This window comes from Sphaeramia orbicularis, chromosome 18, assembly GCF_902148855.1.
Source record: "Sphaeramia orbicularis chromosome 18, fSphaOr1.1, whole genome shotgun sequence".
Classification (NCBI taxonomy): domain Eukaryota; kingdom Metazoa; phylum Chordata; class Actinopteri; order Kurtiformes; family Apogonidae; genus Sphaeramia; species Sphaeramia orbicularis.
In genome coordinates this window covers 17,850,164-17,876,201 of record NC_043974.1, presented here as the reverse complement: position 1 = coordinate 17,876,201, position 26,038 = coordinate 17,850,164, and the positions used below count along the sequence as shown (strand labels likewise).

At 36.4% G+C, this 26,038-nt stretch overlaps 1 protein-coding gene across 2 annotated transcripts in view; it reads right to left on the bottom strand.

Annotated features, from left to right (window-relative positions):
- Nucleotides 1–26,038, bottom strand: part of ank2b (ankyrin 2b, neuronal) — a 293,858-nt gene that overhangs the window by 168,526 nt on the left and 99,294 nt on the right. The window contains exon 1 of one of the 2 annotated variants that reach the window (XM_030161856.1): nt 25,821–26,028. The exons of the other annotated variant lie outside the window; for it this stretch is intronic. Within the exon in view, the coding sequence (XP_030017716.1) occupies nt 25,821–25,907 (87 nt within the window). The 5' untranslated portion in view covers nt 25,908–26,028. Of the gene's footprint in view, nt 1–25,820; nt 26,029–26,038 lie in introns of those variants that run through there. 2 annotated transcript variants of the gene reach the window in all.

Below are 26,038 nucleotides of genomic sequence, written 5' to 3'. Positions count from 1 at the left end.
TAGTTGCCTATAATTGCTGGTGTTATGTACTTGTAGATGTGACACAAATATTACTTTCTGAATGATTTTGTGAAAGACAAGAGTAAGAATCATATGTTTTCATCTTAAACGTTAACAGACTTTACATTACTGAGTAATATATAAGTAATGATTACTCAGTTAAGTCATGTTTAAAATGAATGAGGGGTTAAGATTTTTATCAACTTCTTGGAAGTTTAAGATACTCCACACAGTTTGTTCTATGTTATCTGACTCCAGATGGGAAAGGAAGGCAGAATTGTTTTTTCTTTTTTTTTAATTTGTTCACACCTGAGTGGCGTAGATTTGGTTACATTGCCATTAAAAAAAAATATTGTGACAATGAAAATGAAATTATTGTAGAACAGCACATTTATATGTAATTTTTACTGTTTAAAAAATGTCCGAAGGGACCACTGGCCCCTGGCAATCTCCACATTATCAGATCTGGCCCTCTTTAAAAAAAGTTTGGACACCCCTGCAATAGGGTTTTTACAGTTTAATGTCAAGGCTAATTTGCCCTTTGACTTTATGGATTTTAAATGGCATTATGCCATAATTTTATTTTACTGTATTACACAAGTGTGGCACATTATCAGCATTTAAATCCATGAGTATAGTCAAAAAAAGTCAACATTTTTCCAAATCTGAAGAAATAGCATCAAGACAATGCTGAGATATTGTATTTATGACAGTCGTTGGTGTTGATGCCGTTGCCAAAGGCCAAAAAATTCGATGTGTTGACCCCAATTTGACCTTGAAAGTGAAGGTCAAGGTTGATGCACAAAGAACTCATCCAAAAGCTTCCCCAGTTGCACCTATATACCAAACATGAAGCAGAACGGGGGATTTGATGGAGAGTAACCACGTTGGCACTAATGGACAGACACCACAGGGTACGACAATACCCCTGTGGTCACTCGTCAGCCGAGGGGTAAACACATAAAGCCTGTAGCCATGGCTGTCGCTGGCTCCGAGGCATAAAAATGATGCGACTCTGGTTAAAACGCTGAAAATGAAGAGTCTGCGGGTGATTGACAGGTTTAATTTAAGCTTTTCATTCCTTGGGATATTCATATGGACAACACAGGACCACAGTGTTTGTCCAACCCGAGTGAAAAATGAATGTTCAGCACAACAACAGCGCCTTCCAAATCCACACAGGACTTTCAATCTTTTAAAGGAATGCTGGAGCTCATCCAGTAATTCTTTCCGTCATGTAGTAAATAACACATTAGAGAGAAGATTTAGAGAGAGAGAGTGAGAGAATAGATGATAAAAACAGAAACAGAAGGATTTTGACACCGTTTTTTCCCTTCGTCAGCACTTTCAGGTCATCTCGTATGAGAATGTTGAGGTTTATTATTATCTTTATGATGTTTTTATCCTATTATTTAATGAAGGTTGTACATTCAGAGAGAGAAAAAAACCCATAAATCCAACTGAATGCAAAGCCAGCTCTTGACATGGACTTGGAACTAAGAGACATTATTGGATGGAAACAAGTTAATGCTGCAAATCTAATAAAATCCGCTGTTTTTCCACAGTGTGAAGGGTATATTAGGATGCAGGACTGAGGAATTAATATACTCCAGGCATTTGTGCACAAACCTGCCTTCACTTTGAAGGGTAAAGGTTACAGTATGTGTTATTTAATCCAGTTGGGTCAATGCCATTTGTGACATGATGGTCTGAAATCTTTCCTTTGGGATATGAATCAAGACATAATACACACGTTTCTGTAAATATCATTCATTTCTAATTACTCTGAGTGAGGAAGCTTACTATAAACTCAAACCTACCATTAGAAATCTATAAAAGTTTTTCTTTATTCATTTTTATGTGCTTTCTTTTTCTAACAAATTCTGTGCTGGATTTCTACTGAGACTGACAGATGGCTGAAATAACAGGAAAACACACATCAATAACAGAGATTGGCCTCGAGTCAATAGCTCCCCAGCTCCGTCTCCTTCCATGGGATGGATGCGAGGCTAAATCATCTTCCTGCCTGCATTAAAATACCACATTCAGCAGGAACTCCTCTATTAACAACGTGTAGGGTCAGAAAATCGAAAGCAGAGCAACAAAACTCCCACACAACATGAGCTGAGGGAACGGAAGCTCAATTTCAGCCACGAGTCACATCCAACTCACTTTTTCCCCACAAGATTAAAGGCTACAACTTTATCTATTATGTAGTTTTTTTAAGGCCCACTGTGTGAAATTGAGTTGGATCTATTTACAGAAACCGAGTCATAATGATGTTTTCATTTTATAGTTATCGGAAAATAAGAATCATTGTGTTTTTGTTTCTTAGAATGAGCTGTTTATATCTACAGAAGGAGGGGGTCACAGCTCTGCCAAGTTTCTGCAGTACCTTAGAGCACACTTCCTCTTTTAATCGTTTTACAGCAGGTGGCATCCAGCACGGAGGTGCATTAAAGTCACCTACTATGTCTGACTAAAGGAAACTGTCTTAATGGAACTTAGAAGCCTATAAGGCACAGGTGTCAAACATGTGGCCTGAAGGCCAAATCTGCCCCACCAAAGGCTCCAGTCCGGCCCTTGGGATGAATTTGTGAAATGCTAAAATTACACTAAGATATCAACCATTATTTTAGTTCAGGTTCCACATTCAGACTAATTCAATCTCAAGTGGGTCAGACCAGTAAAATACTATCATAATAACATATAAATAATGACAACTCCAAATGTTTCTCTTTGTACATGTAAATATTTTCATGTATTTTCACTAAAACAAAGTATAATTTTGCAAAAAATGTGAATAACCTGAAATGTCTTAAGAGAAATAAGTACAATTTTAACAATATTCTGTCTGTTATTAAATGTTTTGTGTTTGTAGATCCACCGTGATTTGTAAGTTATAATGCACATGTGTGAATGATAAACTGGGGCGGAATGTTATTAAAATTACACTTATTTTTTTCAGTTTGTTCATGTTATTCACATTGTTTGGAAGGATAGTTTGAAGATGTAAACCTTTTCATAATGTAAATTAACTTAAATTAAATTAATTTTTTTGCTCTAAAATATAGAGAAAAGTTCTGAGCTGACATTATTTATATATTATTCTGTTATTATTTTACTGATTCGGCCCACTGCAGATCAAATTTAGCTGAATCTGGCCCCTGAACTAAAAGGAGTCTGACATCCCGGCTATAAGGGATGAAGTAAACATCTAATATGAGCTACTCTTTTGTGCCCGCTGTAGGTTAGGGTAAGGGAGGGTATTCAGTTGGTTACAATATGCAATTTCAGCACTAGATATCATTAAATACTACTCAGTCCTCAAAGCAGAGCTGCAAGTGGGACATCATGAGACATCCTCACCACAGAACCATCATTGTAAATAGATGTCAGTTATACGACAAGTCAAATAGTAGTCTGTTATTGTATTGTAATGCACCAAAATATTCTATGATCTGTCAAATGAGTGTTTTAGTCAACTTCTTAACTTTTAATTCAATTTACATTGTGATTAGATTCGAAAAAAGTGTACATGCATAAAGATAGTGAAAAAAAAAAAAAAAAAAAAAAAATTAAAATTAGAAATAAAAATAATAGTAATAAAAAACATAAAGTGTGTGCCCTTGAAAACCCTCGGCCTGACTAATCAGGCGCACTACTGCCCCCAGCAGCGGCCTGACTTATCAGTACATGCCAAGGTTTTTGGATGTACAGATGGACGGATGGAAAAACGGACAGACGACCAACTGATGACAATACCCTGCGGACAGTGTGGGTGAGGATAAAAACTATATAGACTATATACATGACATGACATGATGTGATGTGATGTAGTGATGCGGAACTTTTTTTTTTGACACGTTTCACATCATACACTAGGTCATTTTAAATAACTAATACAACTTCATATTGCAGAAAACTCTCATTTCTAAACTCCTGCTCCTGTTGAGGTCTGTAGAATACTGAAATGTGCCACACCTCTTCTATACATCTCAGACTTTCCCAAGACTTCCACAAAACACCCTCGGTTACAACTCCTCCAGCCAACCTCCTCAGTCCTCAATGAACATTTAACGGCATGGAGAAATCCTTCCAGATGCCCCACGGAGATGATTGATTTCCAGGTAAGCATCGAGCACTGAAGACTCGAGGAGCCCAGGAGGCGAAAAATAAGGAACTGAGAAGGTTCTTGTCTTCCAAGATAAAGCCTGATCCATTAAGAAAGAATGTTGCTGTGTTTATCTACGTTTAAGAGATGTGATGAGTGTTTCTAACTAGATTTTGCAACTTTTTCTGTGAAAGCCCTGGGTGATTTTTAGACAGAATAGCTTCAGTTTGCTGGATGAAGTCATCTGTTTTGCTTTTGTCTTAAATTAGTGGTTCCCCAACTTTTTCAGGAGACCCAAACTTAGAAAAATACATTAATATCTGCAATAGACCTACATTTATTTCCATTGACCAACTGTCTGTGAAAGTCTTTTTTTAATGTGCTTAGATTATTTTTGTCTTTTATATTATTTCTGTCAGATTTACAGTTAATGCCTCTTCTTTGCATTTCATGTGGCTTTGTTGAGGTAAACATTTCTAAACTTTTCTGTCTGCATTAATGAGGAAAATTAAATCACTTGTCATGATATATTTACTTTTGCCAGGAGGTATTGTGATCGCTTTGCTTTGTGTGTTTGTTTGCGTGTTTGTTTGTTAGCAGGATAACTCAAAAAGTTATGGACGGATTTTCATGAAATTTTCTGGAAATGTTGATACCGGCACAAGGAAGAAATGATTAAATTTTGGTGGTGATCGGGGGGGTGGGGGATGGGGGGACAGATCGGTCTGCGCTCTTCAAGTGCTTTTCTTGTTTATTCTGCCAATTGGAAAACCAACACAACAGCTCCCTCAGTCCTGAACCTAAGCACACTTCAAACATATTTGACATATCGATGGCCAAAAAACAAAACCTCCTATCTGCAAATTTTTTGATTTTGAGTTTTCACATTAAATGGTGAGAACAAGGATGACTCCACATTTTCAGTCTATCTGCAAGATAATCCTGCCCTTTCTTATGACATGAAGGTCACCTGACAACAACAACAAAGATCATACTATAATAAAACTAAACCATCAATCAATCAATCAATCAATCAAATTTTATTTATATAGCGCCGAATCATAACAAAAGTTATCTCATGACACTTTACATATAGAGTTGGTCAAAACCAGACTCTAAGCCAATTTACAGAAACCCAACAGAATCCTCCAGGATCCACGTTTTTTTTTGTTTCCTGAAAAAAGTGATTCTTTTCAGATAGGAGGTTTTGTATTGTGGCCATCGGTATTTGTTATACCGACATGTCTGAAAAACGCTGCAGATACTTGACCTGCTGTCCTTGCTCTGTCATGAAACATCTAACTAACATTACTGATGGTACAGGGTTTAAATCCAGTGGTATTGTCCTCCCTACTCATTCCCACTTTTCAAAGGAAACAAACCCACGTGTAGAATTACAGTGTCAGCTGATGTGGTTGAACGCACAGTGATCACGGGTAATCTTTGTCTCCAACCAGGTTAGATGTCACTCCTGTTTAAGAGTGATTGCTGAGAACAAAGCAGAGCACTACAATCTCCCATTACATCTGTTTTCAACAGCTGATTGCATAGGTGAGGTTGGAAAACAGAACAGAATCAGACGAGGTATCAGCCTCTAAGTGCGCACTCATACATGTACATGACAGCGGTCTGAATAACAGGACGTTTCTCCACAACATTATTTCACAAAACATTATAAATAACTCTTTCCAACATAATATTCACAATTCCAAACTAGAAATGCATTCATTCCAGCCTGAAATACAACAGATACCTCCACCTACTCACATATACGTCTAAATATAGAATAACTGATCGGCAATTTTACACAAAAATATCACATTTACACAGAGCATGGTGTTATAAGTAACCATTACAACACACTGTGCAATCCAATGCTTTAAATAAGCTGATAGGATAATGTAGTTTTTCCCCTCTGGGCAATCTCCAAACAGGAAAGGAAAACAAATGAATGCTATACCTGCATCCCCTGTACCAGGAGAACGCTTACACTGCAGGTTGTAAATCATTTTCACCCGTGGCACATTGTTATACTTGTATTAATATACTATTGCTGCAAAATATGTGATGCAATTGTGTGAACTCCAGTAGTGCAAAAAAGTGGACCAGATCAGATGTTAAACTTTAGAACAAGGAGAATTGACAATGCACCCCCTAGCATAAACTGAAAATATGATGATAGACAGTTGGATGGACACTGTTTCATATAAATGTGAAACAAAAATATTATGGGCAGGATTGTTGCCAAGGCTGAACCTCAAAACCTCAAAACCTCATATCTTCATAAAATTAAGAGAAATTAGAGATAAACAATATATGTCATAATGTAAACCTTAAAACAGAATGTGAAAGTATCACCATATTCCACATTTAATAATGAATATTTAACTGTATATTTAAGAAGTAGGCCAGTTGTTTCCAATATAAAAAAAATAATAATAAAAAATTGACACTTCATTTACAAAAACATACATTTTCCTGTTTTATACCACCTTTGTGGCCTTTCAAGTACAGATTTCTGAGGTTACAAATTGCACTGGAATGCACCACGAAGTCTTACTGTGTCTGTCAAACTCCAACACAGAGGAAGCAGTGTATAGAAGCAGCATGTTGGCAAATGATGAAAAACACAGTAGAAACTCACAGATGCTTTTGTGATAAGACACAGATACTGTGCTGTGCAGATGGGTCTGATCCAAGTCTTGTCAGTGGTTGGTCATTACCAAGTCTTACAGCAAAAAAAAAAAGACCTGTTCATGGCCAGAATTAGGGCTGTAGCGATACACTAATCTCACGATATGATACGATACACGATATTCAGCTCACGATTCGATATATATCACAATATTCAGCCAACAATATGATTTGATGTGCTTCAATACGATTCGATACACTGACATAATTTTCTGAAAAATTTTAAAGGGACAGAGTGATTTTGGTGACATCTTGTGAGTGTTCCATTGACTTGGATTGAATTCATTGAACTGAAAACTCAAAGCATCGATCAATTACACAATATATGGCTCTGACTGAACAGAGAGTCTACAGCTTGCAAATGCTGGACAAAATGAATCAAAGATCTGATTAGAAAATTTGTTTGATTTACTGAAACAGTGCAAACTGTGGCTTCCAAGCCTTTGAGAAGTGCAGAATCTATAATCCCCTTATTAAACTTTTTATAAACGTATACAAATCAGAACTCCCAAGAGAGATTATATCACAGCTTTATAAGAATATTTCAAATCTTAATAATCATTCCACCAAATACATTGAAGAACTAGAAAAGCACTCGGAGAGCACAGACCCCCCCCGCCAATCACCACCAAAATTTAATCATTTGTTCCTTGTGCCAGTATCAACATTTCCTAAAATTTTCATCCAAATCCATCCATAACTTTTTGAGTTATCTTGCACACAGACAGACAGACAGACAGACAGACAGACAAACCAATGCCAGTAAAAACATAAAAAAAAAGGTAAAAAAGGTAAAAATGGGAAAAGGAAGGAGGATTTATAAGATGAAGACTGAGAGCGGACATGCACATCTCGCTTTCCTTCTTTTTAAACCTGAAGTGTTCCCACACATCTGCCTTTAAGTATGAAGGTGCTGGATTTATATTCGCCGCCATTCTCCTAAATCTCTTAGCTCTGACTGCGTAAACAGGAAGAGAAAGACGTCGGCGTCTGTGTAAAGAGAGTATATAGACGGGTAAGTTGCTAGAAATGCTCTACAGCGACACTAGCGGCTGGCTGACCTAATCGCTCTTCCTGCAAAGCGAACAGGGGAAATGGGCGGCGAGCAGAGTGCCAGACAGAACACGGGGGATTTGAATGGGGCTTAATGTATCGATACTCGCGGCGATACTCTACTTTCTGGGGAAACAAAATATCTATATATATCGCAGAATCGATAAAATCGCTCAGCCTTAGCCAGAATATTCCATCCTGGGCTTTCATAAGTCTGAAAACTGAGTGCAGAGGAGGTGCAGAATGCCAGTTTTCGCTCTAAAATTTGCTAAAAGCTTATTATGAAATTTTGTTAACAATGCCAAAAACATCATCTACAGAAGTTCAGTTCGGACTATCTGTCTAAAGTTCTCCACTTTTTCTTAGCTTACTTGGCTGATTTCCAGGTTCAACCAATCACAACCTGACACATTCCCCTTCAGCCAATCAGCTGTAGACTCCCTCTATAACTGGAACACCTTCTTCATACACATATTTCCTTTGGTGTTCTTCCTGTCAGGGTCTAAACACCAAAGTCTACTGCTTTTGTTTGCAATAAATCCAATCACACTGTCCATTTTCTTCTTTGTTTCCACTGACTGAACAACACACTATGATGTTATCTCCTCCAATGAACCAGACTGAAGCAGATTTGGTCCAACCAGGTCTCACAGCCATGATGCATGATTCACAACAACAACTGGTCCAAAGTGTGCCTTTTTGCACCGCATAAAAGCATGAGATACAGCCACCTGCTTCTGTTTTTTTCCTTTTCTATTCATGGTTTCAGGGAAGTGTATCTGTGGCGCGTCATGTGTAGACAGGAAATTGGCCTCAGGTGCCATGGAAACAAATCAGAGGGAGCAGAAACTGGAAGAAGCTGGAGACGACAAAGGAACCTAAGACTTCGGGAGGCCTTGGATGAAAATGTGGTAGGAGTGATGGCAGAATAATACACGGAGCGAAGGTCACATCCACCCACCAACACCCCACATGAATAATATATATAAATGTGTACACAAGCATTAACTGTAGACGCACCTACCAAACATACTATACATGCATTTACTCCTCATCATGTGCAAACCAGTCTGGTGAGCCTAAACACCTCACCTCATCTAAACTAAACCAGAGAAGCTCCATCGATCAGCATGCCACCCTTTGGTCCCCAGGCATCACTAATGGATAGAGTTTCTCATCAATAAATAATCCTCTGCCAACCAGTAGTGAGAAGGGAGACGCCTGCTTAGTATCGGCCTGAGCACTCCCACTTCAGCCCAGAGCTGGCTTTCACAGCTGTCACTACACATCAATACAGAGTTAATGCAGCCCTGACACTCACTGACGGACTGGGTTTATACAGAAAGTGGTCACTTTGGTTGATGCATGGGCCAAAAGCTGATAAAGAGGTAAATTCAAGTATCCTCGTGGCATGGTTTGAAACTAGGCAAAACTGGAATAAGACGTATGCATATGGAGAGTATGTCGTATGTGTCTCAAGGGGCCAATCAATCAATAAAATAGCAACAGACATAGTAGTAAATTCAATCATGAAGTGGTGTGGGACCATGGGAAGAAATAGATGATATAGATGAAAATGATGTGACTCAGGCCAAAATCATGTTTACAAATTAAGTAATGTATTAAAAGTGCTTTATTAAACATAATAGGAAACTGTATAATATTTTAATATTCTGTGCCCAAAAGAATATAGGACTACACTGGACTTCTAGTAAACCCCCTACTATTTCTGGATGAAAGAAGGTAATACTGGAGCATAGGGATGTAACGATATGAATATTTCATATCACGGTTATTGTGACCAAAATTATCATGGTTATCATTATTATCGTGGTATTGTTGAAATTGTGCTCAAAATGTTCAAAAAGTACTAATACACACGCTGAAATAATTGAACCACGTTGTATTTAAAAAAAAAAACAAACAAACAAATAAAATAATTGGCACAATGTACTTTCTGTTGGCAGAAACATTTAAGTATTAACCCTTAGTGGTCTGAGCCTATTTTGTCTGTTTTTCAGTACTTTTGATTTTGCCTTTACATATAATATAAACAAATGTTTACTATAGCCATGTTTGGTATCTTTTTTTTTCAGCACAACTTCATCTATATCATCTGTCTATTATTTTTTTTCACTTTAACCTACTATATCAACATAAAAGGACAAAAAAATACACAATAAATATAAAATCCGATTTGAAAAATGTATATACTTTATTGCATAAATAACACACAGATGCTTAACGAACCTTTTCAAAGACTTTAAAGTGAATATTGGTTCCAAATATTAGGAATATACAATTAGAATTGTAATAAATTAAAACTATATTTAAATATTTGACATAAAAGCAGATCTTTATATAGGCATTTTCTCCGGAAAAGTGCGGTAGTCAAACACAGTTATCATGATAATTAGAATTTAAATGGTAATACTAACCATTGGCAATTTTACTGCGGTTTATCGTTAAACCGGTAATCGTTACATCCCTACTGGAGCACATTCCGCTTGACTTTTTGACATGCTTGGGGCTATACTGAAGGAAATGTGTCCTCAGTTCTGTCTCGCGCTTTCATCTGCTCTTAAATGGACTTTTATCATATTATATAGATATGAATGTGATGGGAATCTGTCTCTATGCTGACTGTAAATCTCTATTTTTGTTTTGACTGTGGTGCTGAGCTGTTTTGTTTTGTGTTGTTTTGAAAAATGAAAATTTAATAAATATATTCTTTTAAAAAAAGTGCTTTTTGGCATAATTTGACATAATTAAGGCGGCTGTGGCTCAGGAAGTAGACTGGGTCATCCAGTAACTGACAGGTTAGCGGTCCGAATCCGGCTCTGTCCTAGTCATGTGCTATTGTGTCCTTGGGCAAGACACTTCGCCTCCAGTGTCACTCACACTGGTGAATGTTTGGTGGTGGTCAGAGGGGCCGTTTTGGCAGCCATGCTTTCCATCAGCCTGCCCCAGAGCAGCTGTAGCTAAAATGTAGTTTAACACCACCAGAGTGTGAATGTGAGAGTGAATGAATAATGGATTAATAATGTAAAGTGCTTTGGGTGCCTTGAAAAGCGCTACAGAAATCTAATTTATTATTATTATTATTATTATTATTATTATTATTATTATTATTATTATTATTAAGTACTTTCATTGTAATAAAATACCCAGAAGTAGAGTTAAATAAAGGGGATCTGTTTCCATTGATCAGTTATATTAAATGAAATTATTGTAGTGGTGTTGGAAACATCTAATTCAAGTAAAAGATGCTTTCTCGAAACATGAAGCTATAAAGATACAGAAGTTGCATAATCTTGAATGTTATTTTAGTATTAAAACAGTGAGTGTAGCAGTTAAAATGTGGTTTGTCCCATCCTTAAAATCGCAAAAAAAAAAAAGCCCCAACATTTCAGACTTAACACATAATTTTCTCATGTAAAATGAAAAATGATACAATACATGAGACTACACAGAAAGATTAGCTAAGCTCAGATGAAGTATTGTAATCAAACTGTATTCAAATTGGTTTGTGACAAACATAATTAAGTACTTTCATTCAAATAAAATAACCAGAAGTAGAAGTAAATGAGGATGTGATACCATTGACCAAATGGACCAGTATTTAGCCAAATTGTCGTGTTTTTGTAAAACTTCTAATGTTATACTTCTAAAATGTGATGACTCTAAAACATGATAATGAAGCGAGCATAGTGGTTAAAATGTCAAACTAGCCTTAAAATCACAAAAAAGTACCCACATTTTAGAATTAAAACAGAATTTTCATGTATAAAATGAAAAATGATGACAAGCAACACATTACAGAGCAAGATTAGCTAAAATAGTTACACGAAGTTGTAGAATCTGCAAATCTTAAGGGTTTTTTGGTTTTCTTATGGCTTAAAATGTAAAAAGTCTGTTACAAAACCAATAATAACAGATTTTTTTTTTTTTTTTTGTGCAGATGTAGGTGTCCTGTCAACGGTTTCACAGATGCCTTACAGATCATTATTTTTTAAAATGCTTTTTTAGCCACAGGGGTTATTTTTAGTTGCAATACCACAAGTGGCCACTAGGGGAATTGGCAAGAATGCTGAGCTGTGATGCCATATTCAGTTCTCCTGATAGATCCATGACTATACTTCCCAAGTAGCTCAGGTCTTGCAACAGATAACCAACAGCCAAAAGATGATATCAGTTTCTGAAGCTTTAAATTTTTCAATATGTCTACAAGATGCGTAATGGTATAAAATTAAGATACCACAAGAATGCCACTAAAAAAAAAAAAAAAAAAAAAAAAAAAAATGCTAATTTAGGGCTTGTGATTATACCGTAGGGTGTTTTAATTTGTCATGTGTTGTTCTGGTTTTTAATGGGGCAGTGGTTTTATTAGTTGCCATCCGTTATGGCAGCAGGATTCGGCGCACAGATTGATCGAAGTCATTTTCTGATTCAATCACACATCCACCACATCATCTTCTATAGCATATTGAAATTAAACGCTCATTAAACCCATTCTTCTTTCTTGGCCCAACTCTTTTCTTCAGCATCTCCTGCTTCACCAGTGTCTCTCTTGTATAGTAACACTGTTTTCTTCCAAGTGAAAAACCAATAGTCTTTCTGTAGGGTCAAAAATGATCCAAAATTACCCAAATTATCACTCTTCGAATTAAAAAAAAAACCTGAATTGTAGATCTGAGAATATGCTGCCAGCCTGACATGTCACCTCAGATGTTTTCAGCAAAAGGTTTTCGTTTTGGCGGTGAGGCCCGTGGTCGCTATGGTAACGTCTGAGTGCCATCCTCACAGACCATCTGTGTTGTTGTTTGCTGTCCAAAAAAAAGAGGCAGCATGGAAGGGGTCAAACACACGCAGTTCTCAAAGAAGGCTTTTGGGCAGAGATTTAAAAAATGCTAATTAAATACAGAAAAATCTAAATGAAGAGTCATGTACGTGTAGATTTACTGAGAAAATACCGAACTGTGTCCCCTTTTACATGCAGGACGCATACATAAACACACAAACATGCACATATGTATGCATTTCCAGCAGCTCCTTCCTTCTCTACAGAAAAACAGCTGATAATATAAAAATTCCACTCAAAATGATGGCCTACAGCATCTAAACACACACACACACACACTCATCAAATTTTACACATGACTACACAATGAAAATGAAAGCACACTTCAACAAGTAAATCCAGCTGATGTCACTGGCATCGGTCAACATACAAACCGCTTCCCTCACTCTGATCATGAAACCAGCCTAGATGATCTAAATACTGACTATAATTTAACCTAAATCGAATCTTTTACCCTTTAAAATGCATTAATTTGAACCTTAATGTGAGTATATTTGGTCCAAAAATGAAAAAAAAAAAAAAACAACAAAACCCACACATATCTAAAACAAAGAGCAAAAAGATAATGAATCAAAAGGCTTCTGCTTAAAATTATTATTTATTATAAAACAAAAATATTGTAATCCATAATAGTGACATGATATGCCTTCTGAAATGGAATGAATAATCTTTTTTTGCAATTCATCTAAAATGAAACAGGCTTCTATTTGGACACCTATTTTTGCCTGTGCAATCAAATCTACTTCATTCAATTCATTTCTAAACATAAATACTTTTCTGTCAATACAATCATATTTGTCTAGTTTTACAGCAGTTATATAACTACAAATGAAGAAGGTAGTCAGAGCTTTCGAGGGGAATATTTTTTCTATCAATATTTGTGACAGATCTACAAAAACTTACTCTGCGATAAAGGTTACCTCTTAATAAAAGTCTCTGACATTTGCAAAATCTAGTTTATTTAAAAGATTTCAAAGTACTGTCATTATAATAGCATTTGAATAGTTTTCTGTTTTCTTATTAATGCACCACTTAATATTTTATAGAGTTTGAGATGCAACAATATAAAAGAATATGGATATATATGTTTAAAATATATTATATCATCAAAAACACAATCATGTATGTCACGTCCCTGACCCAGTGTACTCAGATAAAGTCTTTCCATTTGTGTTTTTCCAGCACAAACACTTAAGACACACTAGCACTTCCTCTTTATGTTTAGACTTATTTCCAGACAGATCAAACCAGACAGCAGAGAAGTTACCCAGTAATTTTGTCCTGCCGGTCGATGCTACCCTAAAATTAGAATTGACTTTTTCTGTCTCCATCTTTACTCAACAGAATCTACCCATTTACAAACAAAAGAAACAAGACAAGAGATTCAGAGTTTACCCCCCACTAAAAGGAGAACAGTTTGATAAAAAAAGAAGAAAATGACCTGATTCCTTGTGATTAATGACTAAAGGATGTAGAAGGATTTTATCACATACAGCCCCAAAGGCTGGACAAATGATCTGTTTTGCCATTTAGGCAGGAGGACTTTGACTGAAAAAACTAGTATTTATGAGGATTTGGCCTAACTGTCTCCTATGAAAATGCAAAACTAAGAAAAATCAACATATAAGCTGAAATTAAGGGTGTATTCAGAAAACGGTACCTGTACATAGGACCTCCATGTTTGCTTTCATCAACACCCGCCGTCTCTGATTCACCCCACCCCCGACTTTTCTGTCCAATGCCAGCAAAGTTCATCACATGTGCGCTTCTGTTTACAAATTTTGGTCCACTAGCAAAAACTGCAATGAGAATGCGATCCGACCCAAATGAAAAAAATAAAGTCTGCGTTCGATCCGAATCAAATAAGCGGACCAAAGGACTTTCCAGGTGAGGATACACACTAAAGCGCTCAGTTCAAATGGGGATAAATCATCTACAGCAGGGGTGTCAAACTCATTTTAGTTCAGGGGCCACTTTCACCCCAATATGATCTGAAATGGGCCGAACCAGTAAAATAATAACAGTGAAAAAAAGAAAAATTACATTATGATAATGTTTACATCTACAATGTTTCATTCAAAATCTGAATAACATGAACAACTTGAAATGTCTTAAGAAAGAGAAGTGCAATTTTAACAATATTCTGCCTCAGTTTATCAGTTTACACATGTGCGTCACCACTTATATTACTATTGCAAATGCACCAAACATTTAGTACCAGGTACACTGTAAGCCCGGAAAAGTAGAGTTTACTTAAAAAATTTGAGGCAAGTGATTGCACTTAAATGATCTGAGTAATGATCAACTAATCAACTGGTTTAAGTCGGTTCAACTTTAATGCTAAACGTATTGAACTTAAACTATTAAGTAGAAAACACTAAAAAACAAGTTATTTGTACTTTAAATCTGTTGTAAAATCAACTCCACCATCCAACTCAGCATTTTAGGTTACACTGACTAATTTTCTCAATTGCAGCCAAATTAATTTATCACTGATTAAACAACTTTTTTTAAGTTAATCAAAATCAAAATCCTATTTCTGACCACAATCGTTATGCAATTATCCAACTTAATATATTTTAGCATGAACGGAAGCTAGCTTGAGGAAGTGAAAGAAGTGCTTTTAATTTGATAAAACATTACGATTTCCATTGTACAATGACAGGCTTACATGAACAGGAAAGCCATTGTTCTTCCTATGGCTCTGATTCATGGTGCAGCTCTACAAAAATACAAAAACAAACACAAAAAGGCCAATAAACACTGCCATACACACATTAAATCCAAATTGACACTAACACCACAACCCCGCTGAACCCCTGCACAGAAAAAGAACACATTTTCAACAACATGCCCAATACCCACAATGCAATGCGAAGATAAAGAGGTGTGGTCATGACTAAAATTTAGTGATTTAATTCCATTCAACATAAACTTTTTCGTACTTTCAACTATGTCTACAAATTAGTAGAATATACTTAACATTTATAGTAACATCATAAAACTTAAATCATTTAAGGGCATTGTAATTAAAGCATTTTAGTCAAAACAAATTCTGGGCTCACAGTGTATAATATTGGTAAAATTGCATTTATTTCTCTTAAGACATTTCAGGTTGTTCATAGTTGTTCAGGTTATTCACATTTTTTGGAAAAGGATAGTTTGTTAATGTAAACATTTTCATGTAATTTTACTTTTTTTCACTAAAACAAATATAAAATCTGCACTTGTCATTATTTATACGTTATTGTGATACTATTTTACTGATCTGACCCAATTGAGATCTGTATGTAGAGCCTGAATTAAAAATATTTTTACACCATTGATTGTTAATACCTTCAGTGTAATTTTAGTATTTCACAAATTCACCCCACGGGCAGGATTGGACCCTTTGGCGGGCCGGATTGGGCCCCCAGACCGCATATTTGACACCTGTGATCTACAGGCTATGGGTGGGTGTCAAACATGCGGCCCGGGGCCCAAATCCGGCCCACCAAAGGGTTCAATCCGGCCCATGGGATGAATTTGTGAAATACAAAAATTACACTGAAAATATTAACAATCAAGGATGTTAGAATAATTTTAGGTCAATTAATTCTAAAGTGGATCAGACCAGTAAAATACTATCATAATAAACTATACATAATGAAAACTACAAATTTGTCTCTTTGTTTTAGTGTAAAAAATGTAAAATTACACAAAAATGTTCACATTTAGAGACTAATCTTTTACAAAAAAAAAAGAATATCTGAAATGTCTTAAGAGAAGTATGCAGAATTTTAATAATATTCTCCCTATTATTTAATGTTTGGTGTATTTGTAGAGCCACTGTGATCTCTAAGTTGTGATTCCTGTGTATAAATGATAAACTAATGCGTAATATTGTTAACATTGCACTTATTTTACTAAAGAATTTTCAGGTTGTTCATATTTGTTCATGTTATGTTCAAGTACAATTCGTAGATGTAAACATTTTAATTATGGAATTTTAAGTGTATTTTTGCGTGTATTGTAGGACATTAAGCATATTTAAGTGTATTTTTGCATGTATTGTAGGATTTTTGAGCATAATTAAGTGTATTTTTGCATGTATTGTAGGATATTTAAGCATATTTAAGTGTATTTTTTATTTTATGGAATTTACTTTTTTCACTCAAAAGTTCTTATCCTATTGTTTATATTACTTTACTGGTCCGGCCCACTTTATATCATATTAGGTTGCATGTGGCCCCTGAACTAAAATGAGTTTGACACCCCTGGGCTACGGATTCCAAAAACAAAATAAAACTGCCTGACAATGTAGGAGCGCTGCTTGAGTGTCATTTTTTTCTAATAGTTGTTGTCGTACATGTTGTAAAAGGGTTTGGGGATGTGAAAATGTACCACTCCTGGTGGGTGGACGACACTGGGTGAAGACAGCAGAGGAAATTATCTTTATCAGCCATCTCATCAGCCATGAGTCATGGATCCCATTTATAGCCCAGTCTTACAGCGCGTCCAATCAGAAAAGACTAAGAGGGAGAACTTAAGCACTTCAGACATAGCATCAGTGCAATTTATTTAATTTCCCCAACTTCAATAATCATGTCGGTGAATTCATTTTGCCACTCGTGATTTGACAGCATTTGACATTTAAGAGGTTTGTCAGTTCATTTTTAATTATGGTGTTTAAAGAAAGGCTTCACGCAAGAATTATTCCTTCCTTCAGTACCTGCTCATTCCAACAAGACAAGTGTTGAGGAGGAGGACCACCAAAAATATGTTGAGGATTAGGTGCTATGTTAATCAGTGTATTAACTACATAAAATAATAGGATGTCATTTACTTTAAATCCACCTAGAGTACCAGCTTTAAAGAAGGAAAAATGATTGCCAATTCAATGATTCAGTCTTACAAAGGATATTAAATATTAATTCTGGACTTGGATTATTAATGAATTTAACCCTTAAAGACCCAAACAGCTGCTGTCAACCAAAAGCATCTATCAATGTTTTTTTTTTTACGACTTTATTTATCATTTTCCCATATCAACACATTGACATCATTAAAGCATTTCTTACAAAAGTTGTGAACTTGACCCCACCCCCACCCCAATCCAGGTAGCATCATCACAAATACATCCACATAAACACACACGAATCAAATGGGCAAACAGAACACCAAAAGAGAAAAAAAAAAGAAATATATACAAGTACAAAAAATAGACACACACACAAAAAAAAATTAAATTAAGCTAAAAAAAAGACTCAAACCAATCTGTGTTGGTCATTCTGGTCATACCACCAACATTCTGGACCTCTGGCATAATAAAACAGTCCCAGCAGTCAGAGTGTGGGCACTGAGAAGACTAGGATGGCAGTCAAAGAGCGAGAAAGAAAGAAAAATAAATATATTAAGTAAAAACAAGGAGTCAGGCAAAAGGCAGGCTCTTGATATGAGTTATGAGCTATGACCAGGTTTTGTCATATTTATCCTCCAACCCATGTACTGTCTACCTCATTTTTGAATGTTTAATAACTTTTGACCCATTAATCCTATCAATACATGTAAATAAATCAGGTAATTTCAGTTTGTCAGCTTTTCTGTAGCATCAGATATGTCTTTTTTCGTACATTCATTGGCTCCATAGTGAACATGGAAGCACAGTCATCTTCTGAATGTTGACACACCAATAAAACCATGTAGTTTGACAAATGATAGTGGTTGGAAGATGCGACTTTTCAGACTCAGTTAATGATATATTTTGCTGAAATTGTATTTTGTTTGACATAATAACCTTTGAATTTACTTTGAGCTTTAATGAACCTCTACAATATTGGAAAATACCTGATTTTCACTGAAAAATTGTAAAATGTAGAGGATAAAGTTATAATCAATCATGATAAGTCGCTTAGGAAATGTTAAATGTGGAGAAAAATTAATTTGGAAGTCACCACAAAAGTAGTTTTAAGTATTTAAGAGTTAACAATAACAAACAAAATCACTATCACTCACTTGTGAGAGTTGAAGAGTTTGGAGTTGTGCAGCACAGAGACATACCATTTAAACATAACATCAGGCAAATTTTTAATGGGTCATTAAAAATGGACAAATGTTCCCACTTGAGATGAACCAGAAACTTTGCTAAGTTTTAATGCCAGATACATAGAAACATAACAGATGTAACTGTAATAGATCCAGGAACTGAAAGTAATCCTCATCAAACATGAAATATTGGTAGATTTCCCATTTGGTGAATTAATCTGAGAAGGCTAATGTTTGTATCAAAACAGTCAGGTAATAAAAAACTCTCTACCTCTGTTTGAGGTGAGTTCTTCAGAATTTTGTCACGACGTGCATTGTGGGAAGCGAAGGCTCACGCAGCTGCCTGACAGTGGCAGCTGGAACAGACAACGTGGAAACGGCAGGAGCTCCCTTCCCTCTATGCATATTCTTCCAGCCAATTCCACGTTTCAGCCGTTTCCGCGTCATGTTTGTTTCATCCATATAATATCATATGGTTGCGTTGCCGCTGCTGCTGTCAGCCGGCTGCACGAACCTCCCTTTCCCACAATGTATGTCACGACAAAATTCTGAAGATACCCAAGTTACCTCCCGGCTCTGTTTGTAAACATATGATTTGTTTATAGCGGATGGCACTTCGAAATTGTTCACTGTAATGCAAGAGATTCAGGTGAGTAATCACAGAAAGACTTACAGATTCATGATACTGAGGATATGACTGAGGTTTTACAGATTTAATGAAAAATTGGTCACGAAAAAATCTCCCGCACCTTTAAAGTGAATCTGATGTTTATTAAATCAAATGAGCAGGTGACACCAGATCCGGATGATTTGTTATTTGCTTCAGCATGACTGCATCTTTTTCCGACAGAAAAACAGCTGAGTCACAGAAACAAACTGTAGCTAAAACCCCCTGAACTCGCTGTCCAATGAAACTCAACACCGGTCTAGTTTCGATTTGCTGTCCTCGACCCTAGAGGACACTAAACCTTGAACCTGAAACCTCCCTGTGCTCATCAGAAAACAAACCCATCTTCATCATCATCATCACCATCTTTCCGCTCTTGCAAGAGGCCCCACAGTGTATAACCAGAAGCTGTGAGGGTACAGTGTGGCAGTGGTTAAAACCCCCCATCGGATCAGAGTGAGGGGGTAGTTTTAATTGAGGCGGCATGAGATTAAAGTGCTTAGTGCTTTCATGAAAGAGCCAAGAACATACTGTACTAAACAACGGCTTTCTACCAGTGTAAAAACATCATCTCCAGTGTGGTCTGTGCCCAAAAATTAAGCATTGCACCAGCACTCGAAGCAGAACACCTTAAGAGTCAATATCCTTGGACATAGCAGAGATCAGCTCCCATAGGTCAACACAGGGGTGTGTATTTATGTGTCCTGCAGTGTGCCTATCTAAGCATGGGGGAGGGAGCATATCAATAATTCATCCATCGATCTAATTGCCCCCTGCTGCCAAATGCTTTGCCTCTGCTTTCAGAAACGATACTTTTGTAGATTCAGCATTACCTGCTCCCTTCTGGGTTTCCAACTTTGTCTATTGTTTTCGTATTAGTGCAGCAGTGAACCAGTACTGTCTCCAAGAACTTTCACTGATGACACACACTGGTGTTATACAATAGAGGTGCGTTCGACCGGTGTTTGTCAGGGTAATAAAGTCACAAATGACGCCAACATGTTTCATTATGAATAATAAAACAGTATGTGGAAAAACTAGAGAGCGCTTAAAATAATCTGACCTTCCCTGGACTGACATGATTACATAATATTATTGTTCACAGCTGAAAGTCAATTGTTGGTAGGAAACAGGAAATGAAACCACATACATGATGGGTAGAATCAGAAGCTGCAAAAATGATGCCAACTACAAAAAAAAAAAAAAAGACATTTCATTACCAAGAAGAGCCTATAGACGGATGACAGCTCATTTGCAGAGCTCTGATATGTGATATATAATATATATATATCACTTATCAGAGCACTGCAAATGAGCTGTCACCTCATGGACAGACATGATTATGTAAGATTATTGCTCATGGTAGACAGATACTAATGTCGACTGTTGGTAGGAAACAGGAAATGACCAGCACAGGTGATAGTTTTTGCGTCTGGACAGGATTTGTCACAGCGTTTCAGCCCAACTCAGAATCATAAGATCTAAAAATGAAGCCAACACCAAAAAAAAGATGCTAAACTTCACATAGAAAAACTTTAAACGTAAAAAGTAACATTAAAAAAATTATGTATTGTTTCTCAGAGCTCGTCAAGAGATCTGAAACATCATGATTACATAAGATTATTCAAACTGACGTCTAGTATGAGTAGGGACGTAACGATTACTGGTAAAACGATAAACCGCGGTAAAATTGCAGACGGTTAGTATTACCGTTTAAATTGTAATTATCATGATAACCGTGTTTGATTACTGCACTTTTGCCCATGTAAAGCATTGCTTTTATGTCAAATATTTGAGTATAGTTTTAATTTATTACAATTTAGATTTTATATACCTAATATTTGGAACCAATATTCACTTTTAAAGTCTTTGAAAAGGTTCGTAAAGCATCTTTGTATTATTTATGCAATAAAGTATATACATTTTTCAAATTGGATTTTAAATTTTTTGTGTGTTTTCTGTCCTTTTGTGTTGATATAGTAGATTAAAGTGAAAAAAATAATAAGCAGATGATATACATGAAGTTGTGCTGAAAAAAAAAAAAGATACCAAACATGATTATAGTAAACATTTGTTTATATAATACATAAAGGCAAAATCAGAAGTACTGAAGAACAGACAAAATAGGCTCAGACCCCTAAGGGTTAATATTTGAATGTTTCTACCAACAGAAGGTACATTGTACCAAATATTTTATTTGGTTTTGTTGTTGTTGTTTTTTTTAAATACAACTTGGTTATATTATTTCAGTGTGTGTATCAGTACTTTTTGAACATTTTGAGCACACTTTCAATAATACTGTGATAATAATGATAACTGTGATCATTTTGGTCACAATAACCGTCATATGAAATTTTCATATCGTTACATCCCTACTATAGAGAGAACAACAGTGCTCAAAACATCACAGCTAAGATAAACCCTAATATGAGTGTTATAAAGATGTGCAGACTGTTTCTTATTTTACTCCTGTTTCATTGATTATCCATCAACCAGCTAGATCATTCACTATGTACAGGCAGGACATTAACAATGGTCTTTATGTGACAGCTGCACATTTTATTGGTTAAGGTCAGAGCTAGGGTTAGGGTTAGGGTTAGATCTGCTTCAGAAGTGGACAGACATTTGCCTGAACCTTACCAACTTAACCACCTCATATATAGATACGAGGGCCGTTCAATAAGTTCATGGTCTCACCCAGAACAGAACAACACAGACTGATAATTTATATTTTATTTTTCAACATAATCTCCATTTACAGCAATGCACTTGGTCCATCGATGTTCAAGCATCACTATCCCATCACGAAAGAATGTAACATCCTGTATTATAACAACCAGTATTTCTGGGTGAGGCCATGAACTTATTGAACAGCCCTTGTACATTGCACCATTTTTTCTTCAGTAAAACTCACATATTCTGCACAGTTTATCAAAAATAAGACAACAGTTAAACCAAGTTTCGATCTGCAAGATGAAATTAAAAGTATTTCAATCTTTTTTTCAACTACAATTTGTTTAAAGCTCAATAAATGTCTAAGAAACAATCACAGTAATTTAGTAGAAGTGAAATTAGTGCACAATGAAACGTTTGTGGATGCTTTTATGTTTGCTACCACATTAGCATAATTCCCCCAGTCCCACTGAGTGTTTGTGAAGCCCTCGTGTCCCTTCATGCCTTCAGGCAGCGTCTTTCTTGTCTGTAAATGGGGGCGTGGCTGAGTGCTAATTGCTGGTGTTTTGTTTTCAGTGATTGTGTCTTAGATTTCGGGGGTAAGCAGTCATTACTCTGGTGTTTGTCCGTGAAAAGACCTAAAAGATTACAAAAGACGGTGCCTAAGCTTCTGTTTTCTTGCACAAGCCAAACAAACTACATTGCAATAATCAGCAGTATTCTGTCTCTCTGTGTGTGTCCTTGTAACCTCGGGTAAAAAGCTCCAACTGCAATATATAGAAGACAAAGATGGATAGAGAAAAAACACGTTGACAGTTCTCTGCTGCTGTATAGAAATTGCTGTTTGCCTTCGCTAGCAGTTAGTATTTATGAGGCAAGATAAATCAGTTTATTGATTTAATGCTCGTAAAGTCATCTGACAGCAAAACCAGAAATATATCCACAAAAAAAAAAAAAAAAAAAAAACATCACAGAAGCTCGAGACATGTGTCCATATATAAGGAAAATGTTTTAGCAGGTTGATTTAAGGTTGATTTAGGTAGATTTAATAGGTGTGGTAGTGGAAGACAAACATTGGTAAATAAGCTTTATCTTTTTTTTTTTTTTAATTTCTGACATGAAGACATCACGGAAACTATTTATTTATTATTGGGAGCTAGCATATTTACAAGTGTACATTTTTATGCAAATGCACAGAAAATAGAAGTTAATAGTCAAAAACAAGGAAGGAAGTAGGAAAAACATTGAGAAATCGCATCATCCTGATTACTGCCAGTAAATTTATCGCATTTTTATGGTCATTGTGTTAACATGTGTGTTGTACTTACACTTATTTGACAGATGGAGTTGCGTACACATGATTTAGTCATCATCTACAAAGAATCTATTTTACTTGATGTTATTTAATCAATTGTTTAACTTTGTTGATCTCTACAGATGTTCTTGCAGAGGGACAGAACATCCTTATTATTTTGCTGCTTGTTTTACCTTTGATTTTTATGCATGAGCCAAAAAAAAAAAATCTGAATTTGTGAATCCTTAATTAACTGGGTGATGTTAGTCCTACTGTCATTAAGTTAAAGCATTTACTCATATTGTGCCTGGTGCTGATAATATTTACTATCGTTGTGAAATTATTGCAAGGCCCCAGCATAAAAATTAACTTGTGAGAGTTTTGTGGGGGTGGTAATCAGATCAACTCAACCCTGTCATGATGATATCAGGATATGGGTCTTTCCATGAAACTGGGTTCATTTTGGTATCTGGCACTTTGCCAGCTTTTTTAGACCCAATAATAAAAGAGAAATTTAGACACTTTTCCCCCCAGGGTGTACCCAATAATGACCTCAGATAAATGCAAAAAAAATTATACTCTTGCTCTGAGCCATCCCAAAATTAATTAACTTTGAATAAAATAATTGGGGACAAAATTAGGACCCAAATTAGGACATGAAAAGCTACCTAGGTGTCAGTGCATTTGATCTAGAAAACATCACTTGAAATGTTCTTATAAATAAAGATATTGTGTTAAATTTGACGATCCTAATGGTTTTTCTAATCCAGATATGAGGGTTCATGAATCGGCAGTCTCATTTGAGGTTTTGTTTGTAACCCATCGTGTCCACTCACATTACATGCGGAACCTGCCCATTTAAACACAAATAAATCCCAAAATGTACCTATGAGAAAATAAAAAGATATTAAAAAAAATAGTAAATCGTAATTTTCATGTCCGTTTCACCTTGGTTACATTGGGGTAATCATTACATGCAGAATCATCTGTGCACTGCTAGAATACTGACTAGTCATAATTTCAGGGAAAAACGCAGATATCACTGAGTTATCTGTGGATTTGCCTTGTGTAATTGTGTGGGTATTGGGGGAAAAAAACCTAAAAGAAAAAGACAGGGGAGCTCATTACAGAAACCTGGTGTCTGTGTTACATGTGGATTTTTGTATGCGCACGTCAAATAAAAATATATCTCAAAAATAGTTTCTCTTTTATCTCAGTCAATATTTATTTTTAAAATAGGCCCAAAGTGCTTCCAAACTTGCTTCATAACATTAGTCCAGATCTGGTTTGAATTTTTAGCCCCCATACCCTGCTTTTAGGGACCGGTTTCATAGAAGCATCCATATCGCAATACTTGACGCTTTGAAAAACAATTATGTGCAAGAACTGTGTATTTATTTACTGTATTTGATGGAAAATGCTGCTTTAACAGACATCCTCTGATTCCAACTTCCACATCTGTTCATGTCATGGATTTCAATTAAAAGAGCAATATGTCATGCACTCATTATATATATGGCAAGAACTGTAATAGAATATATTCCTTTAATGACAGTTTGTCCCACCCCTTGTGCTCTGTGCTGGATATAGAGCACTAGAGCGTTCCTGAAAATTCTCCACGATTGGCTGAAACTGTCCAATAAACAGATCTCTTGCTCTGTCATGTAGTAATATATTACCTCACAATTAAAAGTATGATGTAATAAAAAAAAAATAGATCATCTCCGTATAAGATTTCACCTCGATTGATAGGAAAAAGCTTCTACCATAAGTATATTTGTCTTCATTAGCATGTGCTTCAGTTTTGTGTGCATATATGTAATTTGTGTCATGTATGTGTGTGATCTCATTGTGGTTTTCACGCAAACAAAAGCAACAACAATAATGAGCAGCTACAACTACTTTGTGTAAAACAAAACAAAAACACACATCTTAGTGACACCACAGCAATGATGTGGAAACAGCTGACATCTTTTTGTAACGCCGTCCACAACAACAGGCACACAAAGAGCGAGTGGAGCAGGGACCCACCCTGTCAGCATGTGAGGGCAGCCTCCTCCTCCTACTACTCACTACCAAGAGGTGTTCACAACAACAACAACAACAACAACAACACACCAGGAGATAGAAAACAACACAGAAGAGGGTGAAGAGCAGGGACTGATTGGAGAATAATCCATCAGAAATAAAAGGTGGAATGGGCAGAGACGGAGCGCTCCCACTGGGACACTGGAGTGAAGATGGAAATGGAGATCAAGATGGAGAGGGAAATTCAATCAGTGGTGGAGAAATTACACAAGGAACAACCTGAAGTCCACTCTCTGACCCAACAAAAGCATTTTCCTACTGAGCCACTCCACTCCACTCCACCTGCCTCACCTCCACTCCCCCGTCTCCTCCCCACTCACAGCGCCACATGGCTCTCCATCTATTCATTTACCTTCTTGGGTCTCTTTCTCCTCTGTCCCAGCCCACTGAGGCGATCGCTGGGGTCCAGCCTGTAGTGGGAGTGGTTGTCCTCACTCATCCTCTCCCAAAAACAACCACTTTACGCTCCCTTTATTCCTTTACTCCTCTGCTTTCCGTCCGCTCGTCTCGTCTCTTCTCCCCTCCTCAGTGAAACGAAGCGAGCCGACCTCTCTCCTCTCTGGTCCTCAC